The sequence below is a fragment of the Momordica charantia genome (genome assembly GCF_013281855.1).
Source record: "Momordica charantia cultivar OHB3-1 chromosome 6 unlocalized genomic scaffold, Mcharantia_2.0 BLBB01000006.1, whole genome shotgun sequence".
Taxonomy (NCBI): domain Eukaryota; kingdom Viridiplantae; phylum Streptophyta; class Magnoliopsida; order Cucurbitales; family Cucurbitaceae; genus Momordica; species Momordica charantia.
Window position 1 is genome coordinate 11822738 of NW_028275164.1, and position 11748 is coordinate 11834485.

General features: G+C 45.8%; 1 protein-coding gene across 2 annotated transcripts; it reads right to left on the reverse strand.

The window, feature by feature from the left end:
- Positions 1-5012: 5012 nt before the first annotated feature.
- LOC148210691 (uncharacterized) lies at positions 5013-10745 on the reverse strand. Of its 2 annotated transcripts, none has more exons than XM_088124835.1 (4): positions 8437-10745; positions 6499-8274; positions 5906-6432; positions 5013-5832 (listed from the first exon to the last, which is right to left on the reverse strand). In XM_088124835.1, the coding sequence occupies exons 3-4, from the start codon at positions 6428-6430 to the stop codon at positions 5146-5148; spliced, it is 1212 nt and encodes a 403-aa protein (XP_087980961.1). In that variant the 5' UTR covers positions 6431-6432; positions 6499-8274; positions 8437-10745; the 3' UTR covers positions 5013-5145. The 2 variants fall into 2 exon arrangements, with proteins under 2 accessions (XP_087980961.1, XP_087980960.1); XM_088124834.1 differs by having other exon boundaries at positions 6499-6687; positions 6761-10453.
- Positions 10746-11748: the final 1003 nt, after the last annotated feature.

Consider the following 11748-nt stretch of genomic DNA (forward strand, 5'->3'; position numbering starts at 1 on the left):
GGAGCAGTTGAAGGTTGCGCACTGCTCCGATGACTCGGTCATGTGCTATTTTCTCACCGGTCTAGCCGACGAAGCCCTCACGGTGAAACTTGGAGAGGAGGCCCCGGCCACCTTCGCCGAGGTGCTTCAGAAGGCGAAGAAATTCATCGATGGACAGGAGCTCCTCCGAACCAAAACCGGTCGACCGGAACGAAAGATCGGCCGGGGTAGAAGTGGAAAAGACATAGAAAGGGCAGATCCCAAGTCCAAGGACAAGGGATCCTTTTCCAACGGCCGAGCTGAGTATCGAAGGGCGGAGAACGGACCTACCAGGAGCCGACCTTACGAACGCTTCACTCCGACCACGATTCCAATTTCCGAGATCCTAACGAACATCAAGGAATCTGGAATGGAAAAACTACTCAAGCGTCCTGAGAAGCTTCGGGGAGCCCCGGAGAGGCGCAGCAAGGACAAGTATTGCCGCTTCCATCGGGAGCACGGCCATAACACGTCGGACTGCTTGGAGTTGAAGCGCCAAATTGAGGGTCTAATTCAAGATGTCTACTTCAAGAAATTTGTGGGAAAGCCCAGGACCAGCTCAGCGGAGAAAAATGAAGAGCGAAAGCGTTCAAGGACGCCGCCCCGGCGCACTGACCGACCTGCGGTCATCAATACCATTTTCGGAGGGCCAAGCGGGGGTCAGTCCGGACATAAAAGAAAAGAGTTAGCTCGTGCCGCCAGGCGCGATGTGTGCATCATCAGGGAGCAGGGGCCGACCTGCCCAATCACCTTCGACGGTGCAAACTTGGAGGAGGTCCACCTGCCCCACAATGATGCACTTGTGATCGCTCCCTTGATTGATCATGTGGTGGTCAGGAGGGTGCTGGTAGATGGAGGCGCATCTACTAACATCCTGTCCTTACCGACCTACCTCGCCCTAGGATGGACGCGGTCGCAATTGAAGAAAAGCCCGACACCGCTGGTTGGGTTCTCTGGAGAATCGGTCATCCCAGAGGGTTGCATCGACTTGCCGGTCACGCTGGGAAAAAACCAAACTCAGGTCACCCAAATGGCCGAGTTCGTGGTAATTGACGGTAGATCGGCCTATAACGCCATCTTTGGGACACCCATCATCCACTCATTTCGGGCCATTCCCTCGACACTTCATCAAGTTTTGAAGTATCCCACCCCCAATGGCGTGGGCACGGTCCAAGGAGAACAGACCGCTTCGAGGGAGTGTTATGCCTCCGCACTCAAAGGCTCATCGGTCTGCGCCCTCAAAACTCTCGCCGGTAGGGATGGGACGCTCGAGTTCGAGGCCGACCTGCCGAGGAGGGAGTCTGCCGCACCCACTGAGGAGCTCGAGCTTGTTCCTCTGCTTAGTCCCGAGAAGCAGGTAAGCATAGGAACTAAGCTGGGGGCCACCGACAGAGAGGAGCTAATCCACTTCCTCAGATCAACCTCAGACGTCTTTGCGTGGTCCCATGAGGACATGCCTGGCATTGACCCGAAAATCATGACGCATCGCCTCAGCATAGATCCGTCATTCCGACCTGTAAAGCAAAAAAGAAGACCTATAAACAAAGAGCGAAGTGATGTAATTGTTGAGGAAGTTAGCAAACTTTTGAAAGCTAAATACATAAGAGAAGTTTCGTATCCCGAGTGGCTCTCCAATGTTGTATTAGTTAAAAAATCTAACGGAAAGTGGAGAATGTGCGTAGATTTTACGAACTTAAATAAGGCATGCCCGAAGGATTGCTTCCCGCTGCCGAGGATTGATCAGCTCGTGGACGCCACAGCCGGGCACGAACTGCTCACCCTTATGGACGCCTACTCTGGGTACAACCAAATCAAGATGCATGTCCCCGATCAAGATCATACCGCATTCATAACAGACCAAGGTCTGTACTGTTACAAGGTCATGCCCTTCGGCTTAAAGAACGTAGGAGCGACCTACCAGAGAATGGTGAACAAAATGTTCGCCAAGCAGATCGGCCGGAATATGGAGGTGTATGTGGACGACATGCTCGTCAAGAGCAAGCAGTCGAAGTCGCATCTCTCCGATCTGACCGAAGCCTTCGAGGTTCTAAGGACATATCAAATGAAGCTCAACCCAGCTAAATGTGCCTTTGGAGTCTCTTCGGGCAAATTCCTTGGCTTCATGGTGAACAACCGGGGAATCGAGGCCAACCCCGAAAAGATTAAAGCCGTGATCGAGATGGAGGCACCTAAGACGCTGAAGCAACTTCAGCGCCTCAATGGCAGGATCGCGGCCCTGAACCGGTTTGTTTCAAGCTCGATAGACAAGTGCCTTCCTTTCTTCAAAGTCCTACGAAAGAAAGGGTCGTTTGAATGGACAGCGGAGTGCGAACAAGCATTTCAGCAATTGAAGAGCTACCTCTGTTCGGCACCTTTGCTCGCCAAGCCCATGCCGGGGGACAAGCTCCAATTGTACTTGGCGGTATCTTACAGTGCCGTCAGCTCGGCCCTAATCAGGCAAGAGGAAGCGCGGCAAAACCCGGTCTACTACACAAGCAAGGCTATGACCGAAGCCGAGACTAGATACCCTCAGATGGAGAAGTTGGCTCTCACTTTAGTCACCTCGGCTCGACGGCTTAGACCATACTTCCAAGCCCATATTGTGGTGGTGCTCACTAACTTGCCCCTAAAAAACATCTTCCATAAGCCAGAAGCTTCTGGACGCCTGATGAAGTGGGCAATGGAGCTAAGTGAGTACGACATCCAATTCGAACCCAGAACTGCGTTGAAAGGACAAGCGGCGGCAGATTTCATAGTTGAGCTCACACCACCTTCCGAGCTGAGAGAGGCCGACCTGCCGTGGACAATCTATGTCGACGGATCCTCCAATGAGAAGGGGTGCAGGGCCGGGGTCCTCTTGCTCGGACCAGGAGGCGAGCGATTTGAGTATGCCCTGCGGTTCGGGTTTCGGACTTCTAACAACGAGGCTGAGTATGAAGCATTTATTGCCGGCCTGCGAATTGCTAGAGCATTGGGGGCCTCTTGTGTTAAGGTCTTCAGCGACTCCCAGCTGGTTGTAAGCAAGATCAAGGAAGAGTACCAAGCCAAAGACTCCCGAATGGAGAAGTATTTGGGCAAGGTCAGATCGCACCTCGCCCAGTTTCGAACTTACGAAGTAAGCCGGGTTCCCCGAGCAGAAAATTCTAATGCTGACGCCTTGGCCATGTTAGCGTCAGAGTACGAGACCGACCTGGCCAGGTCGGTCCCCGTCGAGATCTTAGATAATCCCTCGATCTCAGAGCCAGATCTGATGGAGATCGGCGCTCCAGAGTCCTCATGGATGGACCTGATTGCAGACTTCATTAGGGGCAACTCGCCACAAGACCCCAAGGAGCGCAGAAAGTTGGCAAGGCGAGCGGCTCGGTTCGTGGTCCGAGGTGGAGCATTGTACCGACGCGGCTTTTCCCTACCTCTATTGCGATGCCTAACCCCTGAAGAGGGCCTGTACGTCCTCAGAGAAATCCACGAAGGGGTGTGTGGCAATCACTCAGGCGCCCGGTCGCTGTCAGCCAAAGTGATCCGACAAGGATACTATTGGCCGACCCTCAGCCAGGACGCCAAGAAGTTCGTTAGAACTTGCGACAATTGCCAACGCTACGGAACCATAATCCACCAACCTCCCGAGCTGCTCACCCCAATCTCGGCCCCGTGGCCATTCGCGCAGTGGGGGGTAGATATCATTGGTCCTTTCCCTTTGGGCAGGGGCCAGACCAAGTTCGCTGTGGTTGCTGTGAATTACTTCACAAAGTGGGCCGAGGCCGAGGCGCTCTCCCACATAACGGAATCCAGAGTCACGTCCTTCGTATGGACAAATATCATATGTCGCTTTGGTATACCGCAGGCCATTGTGACAGACAATGAGAAGCAGTTTGACAACGCCAAGTTCAAAGACTTTTGCAGCAAGCTTGGCATAAGTCACCTTAGTTCGTCCCCCGCACAACCGCAAGCAAATGGACAGGTGGAGGCAGTGAACAAGATCATCAAGCGAGACATCAAACTTAGACTGGACTCCAAGAAAGGTAGGTGGGCCGAGGAGCTACCAGAGGTTCTATGGTCGTACCGGACCACCCAACGAGAATCGACGGGTGAGACCCCGTTCTCCCTGGCCTTCGGCTCTGAAGCTGTATTCCCGGTTGAGATCGGCATGCCATCCGACAGAGTAGAGCGTTACGAGCCTACGGAAAATGAGGAAGAGCTGCTCTTCAACCTCGACTTGTTGGAAGAAAGAAGAGCAATGGCCCAGCTACACCTGGCGGAATATCAGGGCAGAATGGCCAGGCATTACAACGCCCGCATTCGACCTCGGACCTTTCAGATCGGACATCTGGTCTTGAGGAGGGTCCAAGCCCATGTGGGTGCCCTTGATCCGACCTGGGAGGGCCCGTTTGAGATCAAGGGCATAGTCCGACCTGGGACGTACATATTGGTCGATCTGAAAGGAGACGTCCTCGCGCACCCGTGGAACGCGGAGCACCTGAAGCGTTATTATCTTTGAAATGCCAACAGGATTTTCAATGGATTTGTAAAAAACTGTTTCAAAAGAATTGTGATAAGAGTAAACGTGATGATTTAATTTCATGTTTCCGAGTTCGACCCGTAATTAAATGGGGGCCACGGACTCCCACGCGATCACATTCCAGCAGTCGGTTAAAATTCAATCCTCCAAAACTTAAGGGTACGAGGTGCGATGCCCTTAACTTAAAAGGGACGATGTGAAAAGTTCAAAATGATCAAGCCTCTGAACTTAAGGGTACGAGGTGTGATATGAAGAGTAGTTACGGACTTAGGAGTTTAGCTTCTTAACGTTTTTTAAGTTAAGGGTGCGATGTTAAAAAATCCAGAGTTGGTGCAATGTATTGAACACTAAGAGATTCAAACTCAGACTTGCAATTATTTTACTTGAAGGCGCGACCTCAAAGGCAAGAGGTGCGAGGTGACGCTGGCTGCAGTTCAAGGAAAAAGCAGAGAAAGGAAAGATGTTGCCAACACCAAAGTAAAAACGAACAAAACTCCTTCATTAATGAAGAGCAGAGCCAAGGCTTATAGACCTTGTAGCTCTGCCCTGACAAACAAAAAACAAAAGAGAAGAGAAGAAAGACAGCGAAAAGCCCCTTGAAGGGTGATCGCCTAAGAGCCTGCCTGAGGAGCGCCCTCCTGTGTGGTGCCGACCTGGTCCTCTTCGAGATCGGAGTTGTCAGAGTCCAGATCTCTGACATACTTATCCACCAACGCTTGGGGGCCAGGGGTGCCGCCAGGCCCAGACGCCCACTGCTCGGCATACCTCTTTTTCAGACCACTGAGATCGATCTGAAGGTCAGGCATGTCGGAAGCAATGCCCTTCATGAGGAACTTGAAGCCCGCGCCAGAGAAGTCTTTGGCAAATCCATCGAAGTCAGGATATTGCCTAAACGATTCCTCCAATAGGACTCCATTGCTGAGACGCTCCTTTGCCGTCTCCAGCTCGGCAGTCGCATGCTTCAGCTCCTTATCCTTCGCTTCAAGCGCCTGGAGCATGTCGTCCTTCTCCTTGAGGAGTTGGAACTTCTCCTTCTCCAAACCCTTGGTGATAGCGTGGGCAGCTCGGAGCTGGGCCTTGCGTTTGTCTTCTTCCTTCTTCAGCAGCTCGGCCTTGGTCTCCACCTCGGCCTTCAAAATTTCCACCTCAGAGTGAGCCTTCAGCAGCTCATCCTTCATGGTGGAGGAAGCAGCCTCCAAGGCAGCAGAGAACTCCTCTTTCTCCCTCGCTGCCAGAACTTCCCTCCCATCCAGCTCGGCCTTCACGACCAGAGCCGATTGAATGGAAGCAACGAACGCCTGAGAAAAGGTACCAAAAAGAAGTTAGGTCGAGCTACCTGTTAGGTAAATCGAGCAAAAACACCAATCTTACCTCAGCGGCGTAGTCGATGGTCCTCTGCAGAACGGACCCTGGGTCGCTCACAAATTTGGACGCCCTCCTTAGGCAGCGGTCCAAACTTGCGGCCGAGATGCGGGACACCTGGTCCCTCACCCCAGAACTTGACGGCTGGACTCTGAACCGTGTCGTCACGTCGGACGTCCCGCCTATCCTAGCCTCAGGATCGTCCACCCGATCTGCGAAGCTCGCAGGCAAAACCCCACGAGCTCCGACCTCCAAGGGGGAGGTCGTCTTCTTCTTCTTCTTCCTTCGCTTCAGAGGGACTTCCTCCCTCACCTCCTCGCCCAAGGGCAAGGCGTCCACCGCCTCGGTCTGATCCCTGGGGCGCTTCTCCCTCGAAGGATCCTCAGAAGACTCCAGCTCGATCACCGGGGCTGGATCTTCCGAGGCAGGCCCTCCCACAGTAGGAGTGGCAGATTTCGAACTCTGGGCGGCCTCAAGAGCATGGTCTCGGCCCTTGGACTTGCGCTTCACGTTGCTTGCAAATCCGCAAACCATGGCTGTAAAATAAAACAGGGGTCAACACAAGGATAGAGGAAAAAGGGAGGGAAGCACGCTCGGCATACCAAGTTCGGAGTTCGGCCTAGAGGATTCAATGGGACGAACTGCGGGGTTGTAATCTAGCAGCCCGGACTCAAGCAGCAACTTGTCGGTCACCAAGGTTCCGACCTTCCTACCCCTCGAAAAGTGCTCCTTGTAATATTTCAACGTGTCGAAAGAGGCTTGCGTAAGCTCGGGGACTGGTCGGATTGAAACTGCACACAGACAAAATCCGAGTTAGACCTGAATGACAAAAGGAAATCACAAAAAGTAAGAACTACTCCGTACCTAGGTTCCCAAACCTAGTAGGGACGTCAAAGAAGGAACGACCTGACTCGTCCTATGCGAGCCATTCCCCAGAAGCGTAGAACCACTTCCTCACTCATCCCTTGATGGAGGTCGGCCCCTTAACTATACCGCCTGCGCCTTTCCTTGCGCACATATAGAACCGACCAGGCTTCTTAGCTATCCTCTTCGCTTCGAAGCACGCGAGGAGCTGGTCTACGTCCAACAACTCGGCCTCTTCACTATCCCGAGCTCGTAGCCAAAAAAGGATGGCCAAAGCGAAAATGACACCCCACCCATTGGGGGCCACTTGAGCCGGAGCCAACCCAGTCCGGAAGAGAAATTCTTGGACAAAAGGGTGAAGGGGAAGTCTGAGGCCGTACTCAAACATTTTGAAGTAGAGAGTGACCCATCCCTCTGGAGGATTGTCATCTCTCTCCCCCTCCTCCGAAATTCTGAGGAGGATGTTCTCAGGGATAGCGAACCCCCTACGAAGGGATCCGAGGTAGTGCTCAGGTATCCTAAGGGTATTCCAAACCCTGACCCGAGGTGGAGGCGTCACTATCCTCCCCGACATCGGAGAATCTAAAGTTTTCTATCTCCTCGAGCTCAGACTCTAACCTACGAGCTAAATCCTCATCGGATCCTAAGTTGCTGCTAAAAGAGGACGACATGGCAACTACGTTCGAAAGAGAAAGTCAGGGAAGAGACCGACCTACCAAGGGTTCGAGCTGCCTTCAGATCGAACTCCAAGAATTCAGGGAACGTAAGGTATGACCTGAAGGATTGGGGGCATTTATAGTCCGTCGGAAAAATTTCCCCACCGTACACGTGTAATCAACGAGCGGCTAAGATCCTCCCTAAGATCCGAAGCGTCGGAATATTTGAATATTCCGACGATAAATCTACCGCAACGGTCATATTTTCCCACAAATAGGAGGCCGCCACGTGTCCAAAGCAAGTCGAATGAACTTCTCTGCCAGGTCGAGATCGGACCAGACCGAGAGGGGGCCAATGTTTGGGGAAGAGAATACCCTGGACACGTGGAGGACCCCTATTGGTGCTCCAAGATGACTCATGTATGTGTAATCTCAAGTCACGTTGTGAATATATATATATATATATATTCTGAAAAGGAAGATGCATTAGATTAAGCCACTTGAGTATAGTTTGAGGGAGTATCCCCTTTACAGAATCAATATATATTTTCTGAAAAGGAAGATGCATTAGATTAAGCCATTTGAGCATAGTTTGAGGGAGTATCCCCTTTTACAGAATCTAAAAGCCATGATGGATAGTTTGATAGCCAACCAAAACGATGTGACTGTAATCAAAATCCCCTTTGTGCCAAAAGACGAGCAATTTGTTACAGTGCCGAGAGACATGCCCGAAAGAGATTGATTCGAAAGAGGAAACGAGTACTCTTGCTTCCAACACCTAATTAAGCTCGTCGCCAGGATGTGGATTTCATTCTTAATCAACCGGATTGTCAAGACGGAGTCTGATTCCACTTCAAGCTGCATACAATTAATAGATTGGGCACTTCAGTCCTTCAAGAATCCCTTTAAGTTTAGCCAGAAGAGGTGGTAATGAATAAAGAACAAACACAGATTTAGCCGCCATCACAGATCCGTCGTATCCCCGCAAAAGAAACCCCAAGCCTGAAGATGAATCCCTACCTGTAGCGTCAGTGTTGAGCTTCAGATGGCCTGTACTTGGAGGGTTCCAAATCTGACCATGGTGAGAATTACTGGCCTCTTGCCCTCATGCTGAAGAGGTAATTCGTGCTTACTCAAGTCACGTTATGAATTGAGTAATATTACAAAAGAAGAAATAATAATGGTATGTACTCAAAAAGAAAAAAGAAGAAAGGAAATAATAATGGTATCTTGTTTAATTACAAGTTTCATTCCAAAAATTTAAGAGTTTTGTCAGATCAAGTGGTTAAAAAGTTTCAAAAGTTTCTAATACGTACTTAAACTTTTATAATTTAGTCTTTATATTTACAAAAATTTGAAGTAGGCCACTAAACTATAAATTTTGTGTCCAATAAAATCTTTTGCTAATTAACTCTCGGACTTTAACGACTACATCATCAAATACCTAAATACATGCCAAAACATCTAGTTAAGTAATTCTTAAATAACGGAGCCAGTGGGGATTTTTTTTTCTTTTTTTGTCTTTTGAGTACAATAAATACGAGTGGGGATTCGAACTCACGAACTTTTAATCATAAATAAGTGCCTAAACAAATTGAACTATGCTCAGATTGAGACAGAAAATTTTCTAGTACTACCATAGTACCTAATTATTTTCATTCATAATTTGACATGTCATTTATTAATATATTATTTTATTTTATGGACTCCACATCCTTCTACAATATTATTACTAATATGAAAAAGAATGGAAGTAGTACTAAAAAATTTCCCTAACATTAATTAACAAAACTAACGACAATGACTTATCAGACACAAAACTAAAAGTTCAAGAATCCATTAAAAACTTTTTTTAGTATAGTACGTGGAGGTAAGGATTCGAACTAGTTAACGATATATTTTGTTTAAAAAAAGTATCTTAACCAATTGAGCTATTTAATTTGACGTATTGAAAACTTTTTAAAGTATAAAGACCGAATATTGATAACTCTAAATATTTAAAGATGTGTTAGAAAATATGTTAAGTATACATAAACTAAATTCGCAGAGTAAATTGTTATTTAACATATTCTATAATTTAAAGGTAGAAAGTAAAAATTGAGAAAGACATAAGGTGGGACCAGAACACGTGGAATCAAATAAGTACTAACAAAAGATGTGGCTTTGAAGATCAGAAAATGACGAGAGAGGAATATGTCTGGAACTTTTGTCCTTAAATCAACTTTCTTTTCCTTTTTTCGAATCCAAAACCATTGGCTATACAAAAACTTACTCAATTTAGTAAGCTTTTTGGTTTCAATTACTTCAGGCCGATGACGTATCACGCAAGTCGATGACGTATCACGCAAGTCCACTACCGTGGTTTGTTCCTTTCGTATAATCACCTTTATTTTTTTCTTTTCTATCTTCCTCAAAAGTCAGGGTAAATAAGAGAGAAAGTAAAATTTGTTTTTTTCTGTTTTTACAAACGAATAAAAAAGTAGTAGGTAAGTTCTTTGGCAAAGAAAAAAACTATTCTTGATTCTGATCCTAGATGTAATCGTCCTTCAATTGTATTTCAGATTTGATCTCATAAAATATATGGTGAAAATTCTAAGTGATTAAACGAGTGACTAAGAACGTATTTGATCCGACATTGAATATGCAGGTGTGTATGATGGTTATGTCATCTGATCTATATCGAATAAGTGATTTAAACCTTTCACTAACTCTTGGTTTTAATTACTTGAGGCCAATGACGCAAGTTCACAACCATCGGTTGTTATTTCGTATAATTACCTTTTTTTGCTTTTGGTTCTCTACTTTTTTTTCTATCTTTGTCAAAAGTTGCTGTAAATAAGAGAGAAAGTAGAATTTTTTTTTTGTCTTTACAAACGAATAAAAAATAGAAGGTAAGTTCTTTGGCAAAGGAAAAAATTATTCTTGATTCTGATCCTATATGTAATCGCCTTTTAATCCTACTTCATATTTGATTCAATAAAATATACGGTGAAAATTTTAAGTGGTTAAACAAGTTACTAAGAATGTATTTGATCCAATTGAATGTGCGTGTGTCTATGATGGTCATGTCATAAGAATGTATTTGATCCAATTTAATGTGCATGTGTCTATGATGGTCATGTCATCTTATCTTTATGAATAAATGATTGAGACCTTTGACTAGCACTTGATATTAAGTACTTGGCTAATGACGTAAGCCACTACCACGTGGTTTGTTCTTTAAAAGTATAATCACCTTTTTCTTTCTCTCTCTCCCTCTTTCTTCCTAAGAAACTGTTGTAAATAAGAGAGAATAAAATTTATTTCTCCATCTTTACGAACAAACAAAAATAGAAGGTAAATTCATTGGCGAAAAAAAGGGAAAAAATATTATTGGTTCTCATCCTATTAATCTTACTTTGGATTCGATGCAATAAAAATATGGTGAAAATTTTAAATGGTTAAACAAGTGACTAAGAATATATTCGATCTGATTGAATGTGCATGTACATATGATGATTATGTCATCTGATCTGTATCGAGTAAGTGATTGAGACCTTTCACTAACTTTTGATTTTAAGTATTTCATGCCAATGATGTAAGCAACTACCATGGTTTGTTCTTTCAAGTATAATCACCTTTTTCTTTCTTTGTTTCTTTGTTTTCTTTCTTTTTTCTTCGTAAAAAAACTATAGTAAATAAGAGAGAATAGAATTTGGTTCCTCATCTTTACAGACCACCAAAAACTAGAAGGTAAGTTCATTGGTGAAAAAAAAATTATTCTTAATTCTCATCCTAGATGTAATTGTCCTGTAATTGTACTTTGAATTTAATTTGTATTTGATCCGAGTGAATGTGCATGTAATACAGGATGGTCATATAATCTGATATATGTATCGAATAAGTGATCTAGACCTTTGACTCGCTCCTGGTTTAATTACTTCATATCAATGATGTAAGCTGCCACTGCCATGGTTTATTATTTTAAGTAAAATCAGTTTTTTATTTTCTAAATTTCTAATTTTCTTTCTTTTCAACCTTTATTGGTAAAAAAACTGATGCAATAAATACTTAAATTTATAGACCAATTATCCTCTCTTGTGTGAACCCAATAGGAAGTAAGTAAAAATAATAATCCAAATAAGCACAGGACACAAGCAATTTTAACGTGGAAAAACCCCGTCAATGTGAGGAGTAAAAAACCACGGATCGAAGTCAAAATCTCCACTATAATCAATAATTGGTACACCAAGTTCCAGAGGCATAAAATAATAATATCTCGAGACAATAAATCTCGGCAAACAAAGGGAATAAATCAGAGAAGAAAATTAGAAATATCTCACTTAGGAAGTG